General features: G+C 37.1%; 1 protein-coding gene and 1 long non-coding RNA gene across 6 annotated transcripts in view; one reads left to right on the forward strand and one right to left on the reverse strand.

The window, feature by feature from the left end:
- The window catches only part of LOC147840126 (uncharacterized), a 402,217-nt gene that overhangs the window by 116,248 nt on the left and 270,266 nt on the right, over positions 1-15,703 (forward strand). The window lies entirely within an intron of this gene.
- gask1a (golgi associated kinase 1A) overlaps positions 1-15,703 on the reverse strand; it is a 60,078-nt gene that overhangs the window by 26,643 nt on the left and 17,732 nt on the right. For all 4 annotated transcript variants that reach the window (XM_087286617.1, XM_087286618.1, XM_087286615.1 and 1 more), the window contains exon 2: positions 749-2,032. In XM_087286617.1, coding sequence (XP_087142743.1) covers positions 749-2,032 — 1,284 coding nt within the window. The remainder of the gene's footprint in view (positions 1-748; positions 2,033-15,703) is intronic.

The raw sequence follows: 15,703 nt of genomic DNA on the forward strand, positions 1-15,703 counted from the left end.
GAAAAAATATTATCAGACATTGTGTGAAAATTTCCTTGCTCGGTTAAACATAATTTGGAAAATATAAAAAAAACAATAATTAAAGGGGGGCTAATAATTCTGACTTCAACTGTGAAATAAACGGACTTTAACCTTAAAATGTTTTTGTTATTATGGATTAAAGCCGAGTCGGCCGATCCGGCGGCTTTTTGCGCGAGAACGGCACGGGCGCGAACGATGCGCGCTCCCGAGAGGCGCCCGAGACGCGAAAAAACGCGCACAGCGGCCTCTCGCGGATCCGCGAAAACAAAAACCGCTCGAATACTTACCTCCCGGGACGTTAATCGCGGTCCGCAGAAACGTCCGCGGGGCTACGTTTCCACAATGAGCCCGGGGTGGTTAGATTAGACAGCAGTTCGCCAGTTACTTACTGTTAAACATTTACTGTGCTGTATATGTGTTTACAGTATTGTATATATTACATATATTTAAAGTAATTTTCACAAATCAATTTTCAAAATACAGTAACAAACTGCATAACTGTCCTACAGTAAAATACATTTCATATTACAGTTAAATATAGTGTAATTTACAAAAATGGTTAATAGTGTGTGTATTTTTGGGGGATTTAAGTCATAAGATAATCACATTTTCTAATGTTTTTGCAACATAATTTAGCAGTTTACTTCATACGCTACATACAATAAATAATTTTATACATCAGAAATCGAACACCAAAAAACAATTATGTTTCTTCACCGTTTCTTACCTGCAGCAGGAAGTCAAACAAGGCCAGTCGCCCCCACTCTGAATGATGAACTCCCACACATGTGGTGAAGTTCAGCGGGACCTGAATTCCACACCTGCTCTTGAGCAGAGCCTGATATTGCGGCCAGGTGAGTGAGAAAGAGTTCTGGTCGTTCTCAGCATCAGACAGATGTTGGATGCTAGGATCCCACCATACCACCGGTCTGGGAGATCCAGATGTGTATTTGTAAGGTAGAATCTCACTGTGAAATGCTCTTAACACTGCGGGCAAGCTCCGATTCAGACCTAAAACTCTGTCCAGGTGAAAGGCGAACACTTCAGACCAGTCATTGGGGCGTTTTATGAGAGCGCAGCTTTCTTTCTGGCAGCGTTTGAGATGACCTGCAGATGCAAAGGTGTCATTTTTATCGCTTAATCCGACTTGAAGTACTTGTCCATGGCCGGGAAGCCGGGCTTTACTCACAACAGTGCCTCTGGAGAGAAGTGCCATCTTCTTTATATCATCCGCACTCAACCAGGGGAGAGACTCTGCTTTGGTTTGGTTCCAGCTTTCATTGAAAGTCTTACACCAGTCACTGATGCCAGCCTCAGCCTCTCTTTCTGTTTTAAATTTGGGCCTCTTCCTCTCAGAGGGCCCAGCTTGTCTTTCATGTGCTCCTGCTTCTCTAGGGGCTTGTTTCAGTTTTACCACCTGCTGTGCATCGGAGAAGTGGCCTACAATCCTCTCTACTTTGTCCCCATCTGGAGTGCATTTGTGCCTGCATGTCTTGTTATTTGGGCGGAGGCTCCGGATGCTGGCGGAATGAGGGAATGCTGGGTCATGTCTGGAGCGAAGGAGATGGATGGTTGTGTTGGAGCTGCTGCTATTTCGAAGTCTAACAGCTTGCGCCCTTTTGGCACTGCCTCGGAATGACTTGATTGGATGTTTGTTTGGATTCTTCATATATTGTTTGCTTGAAGGCTTCTTGGTTGATGCTTTTCCTTCAGCTATTTTTCCAGAGGAAAACGTTTGATGGAAATGACTGAACATCAGGAGATGTTTAGCGGAATCTTTCATTTCAGGGTTCTTCAAGGATTTGCCTGGAAGCTTCTTATACGGTCTCAGAGACCACTTCTCCAATAGCTTGCTAGGTTTGTTATTGCGAGGGCCTCGTACGTTCGCTCTGATCTGCTCGGATTGGAATGGAGGAAGGGTGTATATTATCGCCACTGACAGGCTGAAGAGAAACAGGAAGGCCACCACAAACCGACATTTCAGTCTGAGCTTCATCCACAGCCTGAAAGCCTGCAAGACACAGCGGAGAAGGTGTTTGTAAAGACAAATGGGACAATAAAGTCAGCAAGTAGGTCATACATTTCAAAGAGAAATCCTTTGTAAACTTAAACAGGAAAAGAAGTTTGGATTTCAGGGGGATGTTTTCAGAGGGAATTCCATTCATAGTCTAGATGTTGAACACATATGCTGGATATTCCTTTCACCCTTTTCCATATGTGGTAGGGATTTTCCACATGTGTCTGTTCCATTGTAATCTCAGTGGAAAGACTTGCACAGTCTACATTTTTTGTGAAACCCTGTCCCTGAAAAAAAAAATATTCAAAGATGATTCCTTGGATTTTTTTCAGTTAAGTGGTTGTAAAAATATATTTGGGTTGAATTGAAACAAGTGAAGTTTAGTTTTAAACTAATTTCGAGAGGAGCATGTGCTCATGATTTACCCAGCTGGTCCACATTAACTAATTATGATCCTCCAATCAAAGGATCCTAAACCACTATATATATCCTCATTTCCTTTCTACAACTATCTTCGTCTGGAAGAAACCCCCCTCCTCCCCTTCTTCCTCCTTTATCCAGAATGGGCGGCACGGTGGCCCAGTGACTAGCACTGTTGCCTCACAGCAAGAATACCAATGGTGTTGGGTCCTCGCTGAGCCATCTGGTATTTCTGTGTGGAGTTTGCATGTTCTCCCCGTGTCCGCGTGGGTTTCCCCCGGGTTCCCCGGTTTCCTCCCACCATCCAAATGTGCTCTATATTATAGATAAAACAAGCCTAAACCTTTTTTATAATGTCTTACTCTCAGGAAGTTCGCCTTGGCCTCAGCAGCGGGGGAGTTTGAGATAGACCTGAGCTCAATCTCCACTCGCCCTGCAAAAGGGGGGGAGCCCTGGGCTCGAGGATCCCTTGAGCTCAGGGCTCTCTCCCGGGACAGCATGCCAAACAAGCTATGTATAAATCATGAGCTAAGTGTGAACTCTTGAAACAAATTAAGTTGAAAATCACTAAATTTATTCATTCATTTTCTTTACAGCTTAGTCCCTTTATTAATCCAGGGTCCCCACAGCGGAATGAACCGCCAACTTATCCAGCATATGTTTTACGCAGCGGATGCCCTTCCAGCTGCAACCCATCACTGGCAAACACACTCATTCACACACATACACTATGGACAATTTAGCTTACCCAATTCACCTATAGCGCATGTCTTTGGACTTGTGGGGGAAACCGGAGCACCTGGAGGAAACCCACGCGAAGGTGGGGAGCACATGCAAACTCCACACAGAAAATGCCAACTGACCCAGCCGAGGCTCGAACCAGCGATCTTCTTGCTGTGAGGGGACAGCACTACCTTCTGCGCCACCGTGTTGCCTTTGGGCAAAAATATACATATTTATTCTTTATTAGAGATGTATTCTTTATTGGAAATTATTTATTCTACATATTTATTAAAGGGCATATAGGTTACCCCTTTTTTCATATTTATAATAAGTATTTTGTCCCCAGAATGTGTCTGTAAAGTTTCAGCTCAAAACACCCATCAGAGTATTTATTATAGCTGTTTGAAGTGTCTGTATTATAGCTGGGATGTTGCTATTTTTTTTGCACTGGGCCTTTAAGGCGAGTCATCCCTGCCCACCGATCCCACGTGCCTGTCAGCAACATGCCTTAATCGCCGCCCTCGGCTGCCTCAGGAAGCAGATCTCACGTAACGTTTGTGGGAAATACTACAGTAAGAACTTTACCAATCAGTATTTGATGCGTTTTTTGTGGAGTTGCAACAGTGAGTTCACGCACACACAGCGCAGACACACACACACACACATAGCACAGACACGTAGCGCAGACCCAAACACACACACGTACATAGCGTAGACAGTCAGACACATAGACACACACATACATAGCGCAGACACATACACACAGAGAAACAGTGAGAAAGACATGCAGCTGTGCTGATGAAGTGAATCTGAAGTGAATGGCTGTACTTCATTAAACACGTGCACTGTTTTAAAACATGTTAAACTTGTAAAACTCACTCTTGATCACGTCTGATGATGATTGATGATCCTAGCAAACTGAACAAACCTTTTATTCCCGGTTGCTTTGCGCTCGTCCTGTCTTGTCGATATGATTTTATTTATTACTATGGAGACATGTTAATGAGCGCAGCTGTCAATCAATATTGGTGGGCAAGGGGACCGCACTCCTATGTAAATTTGCGGTCGATCTGAAAACCGCTCCAATTGGTCCACTGTTATATGTTGTTAAATTTGAAAAAAAAAAAGGACTGGGTGTGTTTATTTCACCCCAATATGACAGTATATACACTATACTTACACACATGTAATTATTGAATAATTTCATTTTAAATAACATGCAAATGTGCACAACCGGTTTGTGTTTGCCACACACTGAGGAAGGCTTTGTGCCGAAACGTCTGTCTTTTAATCACCCTTAAAATGTAAGAAAAATAAAAAATAAAAACAGTACGAAGCAATTGAGTGCGAATCATTACCTTTTTTGAATAATGTCATACTTCAAAAAATAAGGATGATTTAGTATTCAAAAATGTTTTATTCTGAATATTTTTTAAATTCAATTTCTCTAACTTCATATTTTCAGATTTTCCATAGTGTAAGTATTACGTCCGGTACTTTTACCATAAACTGACGTATCAACCATTTGGTAGAGGCTGATATTTTAGAAATTATGGGATGTGTTGAAAAAAAAAAAACATCGAGCTTGTTACTAGCGACTTAAAGAGTTAAGAAATGCAATCCAATTTTTTTTTCTTTGTGGTGTAGTTAAAGGGTTAAAACATCTATAATAATTGTAAAAAGCTGTCTACTTTGCGGATTTCGCCTATTGCGGGTTTCTTTAGAATGTAACTCCCGCGATCAATGAGGGTCAACTGTATTAGCAAAAATGTACACAGCGCCCTCTAGAGTATTTGTCAATGTGCAACAAAATGTATGCATTGTGCAAAAATGTAGGCCGTGGTGCATATTTCCATTGAGCCTGTGCTGTTTAATCCCAAATTCTGCATTGTCAGACTATAATGTAGACTGGATCATTCACAGCTCTTAGTTTTACAGAGATTTGCAGGGAAATTAACCAGGCTGAATGGAGAAAGTTCAGTTCAAAATTATATCTAAAATGCAAAACAAAGATTACTGTAATGAGAAAACCAGGTCTTGAAAATGTCATTGTATTTGATGTGTTTTTAGTTCCATTCTCTAGTTTTCCTGCCCCAGCCTTGACCATTCTAAACTGAGCAAAGCCTGTCATTTAAGGTTTAGAATAGGCACCAATCATCTTGAAACTGTACACACAGCTCTAAAGAGTAAAATATAGCATGAAATGGCTGCTGAAAAGGAAAATAACTGTGAAAAACAGTCCTGAGTGAAGAGTACAGCTCTCTCTGCCTCCAGCGTTTCTTTATAGAGCTGTTTCGAAAGGGTAGTTTGCTACATTATAAGCTGTAATAAAAGCAGGTTTCCAAAGCTATTTAATGGAACAACATTTTGTAAATATATAACCATATTTTGACATATTCACTATACTTTTAATCAGCATTTTGACATAGTTATTAGAAAAAGTAGCTTGCTATTAGAAAAGCTTCACTCTACTTCAACAAATGTACTGTAGTTACTCCTGATTACAGCTGATTTAATATATTCATTCATTAATTTTCCTTTGGCTTAGTCTCTTTATTCATCATTGGTCACCACAGCGGAATGAACCGCCAACTTATCCAGCATATGTTTTACACACGGTATGCCCTTCTAGCTACAACCTAGCACTGGGAAATTATCTGTATGTATATTAAGCCTACTGTATATAATGTAGCCTATACTACTTAATAACATAATTATGTGTGTAATAATAAACATGTTTACAGATATTAAAAAGGTTGGTAACACTTTATAATAACTACACACTATAAATCATTTATTAAGCATTAGCAAATAGTGAATTCATTATCTGTTAAGCATTTACTCTACATTAATAAGCGTTAGTAAGCAGTTTATAACTGCAGCTACAAATGCTCTATTCTTGACTTATAAGCACCTATATAATGTGTTTAATAATTGTATTTTCATACTTAGATAATGATTTATTTTTCATTACTAAATTGAGTATCGTATTATTTACAAACCATTTGTAGTTGAGGGTTTTAGGATGATTCAGAATGAGTTAGTAAATGATTAATAAACTATTGAAATCAACATTTATGTCTTATTATTCAGGAATATATTAATAGTTAACTAATATGTTAATAAATGCTTTATTAACTCAACTTCATGCAGTTTTGTGACCTAATCTAAAGTGAGGACTATTCATGCTTTATAAATCCCTTATAAATGACAATTAAAGGCTCAGAATCAAATGAACAAAACATCTGTGCAATCTTTTCTAAAAAGTACAATTTTGATAAAGTTTAAACATTGCTGAATAACAGGAGTGTCAAAATACAACATCCAACTAGATAAAACAACAACAATATAATAATTTAACAATATAATAAGATGCAATGTTTAAACTATACAGTGATTTTATTTTAGATAAGGTTGCAAAGATTTATTTTTTATTTAAAATGAATGAATAGGACATTATGAAGGACAAATAAATGAATAGAAATGAATAATGTCATTCTTTTTGTTTATAATTTAACTGAGCCTTTAATTGTCATTTATAAGGGATTTATAAAGCATGAATAGTCCTCGCTTTAAATTAGGTCACAAAACTAGATGGAGTTGAGTTAATAAAGCATTTATTAACATACTCAGTAACCATTAATATATTCCTGAATAATAAGATATATAAATGTTGATTTCAATAGTTTATTAATCATTTACTAACTCATTCTGAATGATCCTAAAAACCCTCAACTACTCTTAAATACAACTGATTTGTAAATAATGCAATACTTCATTTAGTAATGAAAAATAAATCATTAACTAAGTATGAAAATACGATTATTAAACACATTTTAAATATGTTTGTAAGTCAAGAATAGAGCATTTGTAGCTGCAGTTATAAACTGCTTACTAACACTTATTAATGTAAAGTTAATGCTTAACAGATGATGAATTCACTAGATGCTAATGCTTAATAAATGATTTATAGTGTGTAGTTATTATAAAGTGTTACCAAAAGGTTTTATCAAGGAATAAATATCAGTACGTGAATCATGATAATATACCTAAATGCTACGGCTTTCCATCTATACTTCTGGATGCCAAACAGGAAAGCAATTTCTCGATACTGTGAGATCTCTCCCTCCTGGCTGACATTTTTACGACTTTAGCAGATAGCACCTGTGAAAGACTTCCATTATGTTTGTGTTTAAAAAGAAAAGTCTTGTGTGCAGTTTCACAAGGCTGAGAAGTAACACCCTGCTGCGGACAGGTCGGGGCCTGTTTGACTAATAACTTACACAAAAAAATGAATGTCTCTTTGAAGTCAAGTAGATATTTAGGTCATAATTGTTTCTACAAGTATGTACAGTTATAGTTATGATTATAAGTCATTGATTTAAGTTATTATTGTGAGTTGTAAGTTATTTTATATTATTATTATAAAAGTTAGAGTTGGTGTTCTACTTTTAATAAAGCCTCATATTATTGTTATGTTTCCCAGAGATGGGTTGCGGCTGGAAGGGCATCCGCTGCGTAAAAACTTGCTGGATAAGTTTGCGGTTCATTCCGCTGTGGCGACCCCGGATTAATAAAGGGACTAAGCCGACAAGAAAATGAATGAATGAATGAATGAATGAATTTACAACAACAATTACATTTCACTGAGGAATCGTTAAATTTGGGGCAGTGTGTTAACAGTAAGCCAAAAGCAAAACCCTTCAGCAGTTCACATGATCTAAAAAAACTGTTAAGAAAACACAGTGAAGCATTCAATCCTTCACTGATCCAGACGCACGCAACACCTGCCAAAACAAATCCAACACAACCATTAACAAATCTTCAAGTTCCTAAAGTATCAAATGTGTCTGAATTCCCACTGGAAGAGAGAGTGGAAAGTTGACTAAATGTTCAGACGATTGAAGGAAAGGGCTGAACGTAAAGCTACTGTAAAACCCCATAACAAACTGAAGTTGTTGTGTTTTGTTTACGATTAGAAGACTCTTGCAAATGAAGTGTCTTACTTTAAACTCACCGTGTTCCTCTTAACAAGTAAACATACTGACACCATGGTGTGTTAAACTGGCAAAAGCAAATGGTACAAACGAGTATGGCAAAGACATCGCACTGTTAAAGAAGGCAACAATCCAAGCACAACAAACACAAGAAGACAGATGGAAAACATAAAGATGAATTACGCAGACTTGTTGTTTTGGGAAAATAAGGGGAAAATATCTCAAAGCCGTTGTTTTCCAGTAGGTTTCTTGCACAGACTACGCCTTAATGATTCAAAACATACTGTATAAATCATTTGCTGGTGAACTAATGGAGTACTGGAACAAACTGGAGTAGTAAAATCTAAATAACACTGTAAAAACAGCTAATGAATTCAACAAACAAGCTGTTTACAGTCATAATATGACTTCACATGGTTGTTACATATTTTATTTAAAAGCAAGGTGTTTGAGGTGTTAATGGAAGGTGACATACTGTACATATCACTCTTATTTGCTCTTTTAATCTGTTTTTCTTCTTGATTTATTTGGCACATCTATTTCATTTTACAGCAGTGATGACGCCCTGGATGTAAATATTCTAAATTAATTTTTCAGTATAATCTACTACACTATTCTACACATGTTTGTATTATTATTATCATTGTATTAATATAATTATCCTAATATTATGTCTTTGAATGATGTTTTTTATTATAGTCAAGGCTGGATTTGTTTGATGAACGTACAGTAAAACAGTAATCTCAAGCAACAGTAATCTTTCTGTATGTTGTTTTTTAATAATCTGTGGAAGAATTTTGGCCCACTCGTCATCTTTGCAAACGGGTTGTAAATCTGCCACATTGGTGAGTTTTTGAGCATGACCTGCCTTTTCAAGGTCATGCTACAGCTTCTCAATTGGATTCAGGTCAGGACTTTGACTACACTCTAAAAAAAAAAAGGTTCCTAGAGGTTCTATATAGAACCTTGGGGTTCTATACTTGGCCAGTAGAACCTTTTACCCAAAAAATGGTTTCATTTAGAACCTTTTGAGTGCAAAGAACCTTTTTGATTAAAATGGTTCTATAGTTTTTGATTCATGACATAATTATCTAGTAAAGATTAAAAAATAATTATAAGCTATAACACAGATATACAAAGCTTTTTGAGTCAAAACCTAATAAAATGAATGCTGTGGTCAAAAACTTTATCAGTGTACAGTATAATGTGATTTTTTAATTCAGGTTTGCACATTAGCATATAACTTATATTTTATATATACTTAAAATTTTACATTTTTAACAAATTTTTTTGTAAAATAAATAAAATAACCAGTTTATTTATTTAGACTATGCAGTACCATGTTTTTATGATTTAATAATTTATTTTAAACTGATAATCATTGTCGTGGACAGGTGGTGAAGAGCCTCGAGAGTGACGGTTATTTTTTCGAAAGGAGAAGTCCACCACAAATTCATCATTCACACCTTATATATATATATATATATATATATATATATATATATATATATATATATATATATATATATATATATATATATATATATATATATACTTAAAGGTTTAATATTTCACAATACATTTAGCCTGCATTTTTGTGTATAGATCTTTCATCTATGGATTATTAAAACATGTTTGGCTTTAAAAGGTTTTAATAATATCCAGGGACGGACTGGCCATAGGGAGAACTGGGACCTTTCCCGGTGGCCTGATGGTCAATCTAGCCTGCCACCGTGACTCTGGCCTGCCGCGCATACACAGACTGTATGCTACCTAAATAAAGAACCCTTAAATGGTTCTAAATAGAACCATCTAACTTGAATTCGAAGAACCATTTGGGGTTCTATTTAATGAACCCTTAAAATGGTTCTATTTAGAACCTTTTTGGGGTTCCATATATGAAGCGCTTGATAGAACCATTTTTGGTTCTATATAGAACCGTTTCTTTTAAGAGTGTAGGCCACTCCAAAGTCTTTATATCGTGTTTCTTCAAATCCTACTTGTTTGTTTCCATGATACACGGGGTTTGTTGCATATTTTTCCCTGCGATCCTGTTAGGGCCAATACAGCAAAGTTGTGTGTGCTGCAAGCATTTTTGTCGGGAGAGCAGTACGAGAATTGGAGAATGGTTTACTTTGTCCTTTATCAGTAGAGTTCGTTCTCATTTAGACACATCGCCGTGCTGCTGTGTTTGCCTAAATCCTCCAGATTACCAGCAGGGCTAATTAAAATAGTTAAAATAGACAGGGCAGAGACCTGCTGCACTGAGTCTGCATTCAGACCCAAGGATTGAGGGGAAAAGTCCTCATTTAGTGTTTATACGAACACGATTATCTTTATAATGATATAAATTGTTGTTATGTGTATATGAAATAAAAAATGTAGCAGGGCATACTGTTTATTTCTTTGCATTTTAACTTTGTAAACTCTAAAATCATGGGTCTCGGCATGGTTTGTGTCTCATTTTGTGAACCGACTGACAGTTGTTCGCTCCCCCCCTTCTCCCCTGCTCTGCTGGCCACGCCCACTCCTGCCCTTTGCTCGCAGAGCTCCACGCCCACTGTGATGCATCTTTTAAAAAAATTCTGAGGTAGACCTGAATCGAAAGTTAGGGGTGTCATGGTCCTTTAAAAGCAAGTGTGTACTTCAGAGTTAAATTTAAATAACGTGGGTGAAATAGTGTTCAGTCCTCATTCAGCATAACATATTAATGTAGCTATGCAAAAATGAAACAACATACAGCCATCTTTCTCCAATAGTATCTGGATGCAGTCTTGATATTGCAAGCTGAAACTGCAAGTCTCGAACTTGCAATGTCAGACACAATGCACTCAATGGAGCCAGTGATGTCACTGTGAGGGACAGGGTTAGGGGAAGGTTAGGTGTGCGCAATGAAAAGCATTGTCTGCATCTGCCTTTATCTGACAAGTATTGTATAATTCTAAATGAACTTTGCAAAGCATTACATAAAAAAATGCAGGTAAATCTGATAAAAGTTGCATCTGGAAGACCATATCTGCCATTTTTCTTCTACCTAAATGAAGAATAATAAAAAAAAAGAAAAGAAATCATATTACTGACATTTAGATCTAATGATTGCTCTGTCAGAACGGATCACACATTAGCTAATTAGCAAATTAGCTATAGCTTCCTACTGGGAACTCTTTTTCCTCCCTCGCTTTGAACAACAGTTAATACCTTTAAAAGGAAGTCATTAAAATGTTCACAGATTTGCCCTGTTGTATTATATAAAAAATGCATTTTATTAATTCATTATTTTTATTTTTTAAATTGTACTATTCTAGTTTGTCATTAAATGACACTTGTTCTAATATACCTGAAACTATTTATAAACTGTATTAAAAGTTAATAAATTACATGTTTAATGACATTTTAGAAGACATCATCTGTAAATCCTGATAAAAATGTATGCCAGTCATTTTTTTGTGCTCAGAAATAAATATAATTTATTTATGTTTCTTCAGCTTACTCCCTTTTTTATCATGGGTCACGACAGTGAAATGAACCGCCAATTTATCCAGCATATGCTTTACACAGCGGATGCCGTTCCAGCCACAACCCAGTACTGGGAAACACCCATACATTCATTCACACCCACACATATGCTACAGCCAATTTAGCTTACCCAATTCCCCAAGCAGCAGGCGCGAAAGGCGCTTGTGAGAGAAATTTGAAATCTCAAAAAGCACACACAACGATGGATTCGCGAAAACAATCACTGCAAAAAACATAGCTCCTTGTACGTATTTGGCGCTCTCCAGAAATGTATATAGTGATACGTTTTCAGAATGAGCCTGGGTTGTGAGTATGGCACAATATTTGACCCAAAAATGAAAATTCTGTCATTGTTTACTCACCCTTTCCTCGTTCCAAATCTTTATGCGTTTCTTAATTCTGATGAACACAATAGAAGATATGTTGAAGAATGCTGAAAACCTGCAACCAGTAAATTCCACAGTATTTCTTTTTCAAACTACGAAGGACAGTAGTTAAAGGTTTTCAGCTCCTTCAAAATATCTTGAAAGAAAGAAAGACACTCAAAAAGGTTTAGAAACATTTGAAGGTGCGAGTAGTTTTTCATTTTTGGGTGAACTATCACTTAACCATTAACACAGCAACTGTAATGCAAAGTACCTGTTGTGTTGCCACAAAGCTGTGTTCTTCCTTAAAGAAAACTGACCCATATTTAAATTAAAATAGGTCACACATTTTCCTGAAGAACATGACAACGCAGTCAACTGAAGGTGAGTTTGTTCTTTCTGAAACAGCAGTTTATCAACTATTCTTGGATGACAGGGAAGAGCTAAAGAAAACTGGCTTAACTGTGACACTCTCACTTTTAAAGGCTAATCCTGGAGGAAGAGAAAAGAGCAATACCCTTCACACACACAAAAAGGGAAAGTTCACCCTCTCATTCACCAGCTCACTGGCCCTTGTCATCGAAAATAAATAGCGATCATTCGGGTGACTCTTGTAGAGCCGTTCCCTGTGTGTTCATTCGCCATCTTCTCTCACTTCAGCTGCTATGTGTCTACAGTACATCACAGAAATAGGATAAGCGGTTTGTCCATAAAAAATCTCTGTTATGTGCTGGAAGCCGAAAAAAATGTGGAAGGATGATGGAATATAACTGTCTGTAGAAATTGAAACATGAAAGAAACATGTCACTGCGTCCTTACATTGGAGATTAAATGTGAACTGTGTTGTTCTTCCGATGTTAAAGTGGGTTTTCCTTTTATAGTGTATTATGCAGAAACAAATATAAGTGAACCATCTACTTTGTCTAATTATATACAGTTGAAGTCGGAATTATTAACCCCCCTGTTTGTTTATTTTTTCCCCCAATTTCTGTTTAACGGAGAGCCGCTTGAGTTAAAAAATCTGAACTTCAGCAGACATTCGCGCCACGTTAACCAATCAGGAGCTTGCTCTTGTGGGGGCGTGATTATGACGTAGCGCCTGTTGTTGGTGTCCTGGGGGAAAATCCTCCTGCACACACCGACAACAGTTCATCAAACTGGGCTCGGCTCAGTCGGAAGCACCGCTGAAAGCCTCCATCATCCAGGTTATATTTCTGGAGGAGTTTATGAGCTCACAGAGCTAGTGCACCTCTGAAAGGATCTAGTGGACTCAGACATGGCTCCAAACAAATCAACGTTGTTTTTCAGCTTTCATATAGCACATATACATTTATTTTCTTAATAAAATCCATGTTAGCCATTTAGCAACAAAGCTACAGTCACCGAGCAGACAGAAGCCCTGCCCATCACACAAATCCGCGTCTGTTGTGAAGTGAATTTAATGCGCGAAATAAGCCAGTAAACTCAAATGTTCACGTGGCTATTTAGCACGAATAGCGCAATTTATCCGTGTCTGGTGTGAACACAGCATAATAGTTTGTAAATTCTTTAATTAAATGCAACCTGACGAGAAAAGTGATCCCTGCACTAGATCATGTCATTCGCTAGTTACAATTTTTAATAGTATTTTACACTACAGTTCCCAAAGAAAAAGTGTATTATTTCTAGCAAAAAGTTATGTAGTTAGCAAGCAAAACTTCTCATCACTCTCTCATCAGTCTCACTAATCAGTCTCACTCTCTCACACACTTTGTCCTAAAGTGATTAAGCTACTGTTTGCTTAGTGGTTGGCCGGCATGCTGCAGGAATTACACTAATTACTTATTTCGTCGGAAGATTTCAGTGGCTAAACAACACTTCTGTGCATATAACCCATTCATAACAACAAAAGCTACATCAGCATGACTAAAATACTTTTAAACAGAACATTACCTGGAAGAAATACTTCTGCTATGGTAACGTCCTTCCTCTAGTGGGCAATCAACTTCAATAATGATTCAGGATTTTAAAGTTTTGGATTGACTCATGTCCTCTTGACTGCAACCCTTGTGAACGTGCAACTGTGTGGACGGGTGCGCAACAATTGTTCAAATCTGCATTTGTTGACAGACAGTTTGGGCTACTTATCAGAATTATGGGAATTATCTGCCCGACATTATTTAATTTGATGGACATTTTTTTTGTATTATGCCTTACCATGAATATAAAATAAAATATAAATACATTTAGATCATTTACTTTAATAATTTCTACTGGAATGTGAAGAGACTTTCCACCAGCGCAACAAAAAATGTTTCTGAGAACAATCACCTTTAAGCTTGATATTAGTATTTTGACAAATAACTAGTAAAATAGAACAATACTGTAATCATGTCAAAGAAACAAGAATTGATTATTAGACATTACTAATTAAAACTATTATGTTTAAAATTTTGTTGGAAAAATACTTCATCTCCATTAAACAGCACTTGGGAAATATTTTTAAAAGAATTACAATTCACAGGAAGGCAAACAATTTTGTCTTCAACTGTATACACAGTAAAATAAGAAACTCATCAAGAAACTGGTGCACAACATAACCAGGAAACTATGGAAACAAGAGAAACAGAAATAAAACGTATAAAAAATAAGGAGTACATCAATATTGTACATAACAAATTCAACCAAAACTCTGATAGTGACACCCGTGAGGATGTGGTTCCTCACAGGGTCCAGAGATGAAGAGTTTTAGATTCTCTGATTGAACAAAAAGAGTGTACAGTCTACCGTAGAAATGGCAAACCACTTGACAACATCGTTTCCTGTCAAAAGCAGGACAAAAAGTGACAAACAATGCTGGCAGCTGAAAGCCTGTTTATGACAGCTGCTTTCAGAGATCTGAACAAACACCTTCTCATGACAGAACAAAGGCTCGCTCGGTGCTAGAACGTAATTGGGCAAGATCAACGTCAGGCTGCAGTATATGTCGGTTTTCCTCATCAAGTCGTTTACGGCCATATCCACAGATGAATGAAGATTATACATTGTTGGTGTAGAAAAAGATATAGTAAAAAAAAAAAGAACTGTTGCATATGCCTAACAAAACGTATTCATTTTAGTTACAGTTAACAATACCATGGACTAGAAATGTAACAATACAGTGGCACTTTTATATACTGAATGATTATGATGGCTTGAGAAAGTCAACATACTGTTACTACATAAACTTATTCTTCTTCCATCTTCTTTTTCTGTGACTAATTTCCTTACGCATCTCCTCCTAAACCTTTCAAGCTACAAAAACCAAACTAACTGCTAACTTGACTCAGGTTACTCTATCATTTCCCAATGATCATACTTATGGTTTTCTCAAAACTGACCTGGAAAATTCAGAAAAGTCCCATTGACTTTGTGACCTCATGATTATGCACAAGACTGTCGAACAGACTAAGAGTTGGGTTCATTTAATTTGGACAACCAATCTGCCAATCAATGATGGTCTTTCAACATACTAGCGACACCCTAGCAACCACTTACAGCACCCTGGTAACTGTCCCATAGACTTATATTATAAAAAACTGCCATTGACATTTGACATACTAATTACAATACAATTTAACAATATACTAATCCAGACATCCCAAGTCTATGGGGCAAAAACAGCC

The sequence above is a fragment of the Danio rerio genome, chromosome 16, assembly GCF_052040795.2.
Source record: "Danio rerio strain M-AB ecotype USA chromosome 16, GRCz13ab, whole genome shotgun sequence".
Lineage (NCBI taxonomy): Eukaryota > Metazoa > Chordata > Actinopteri > Cypriniformes > Danionidae > Danio > Danio rerio.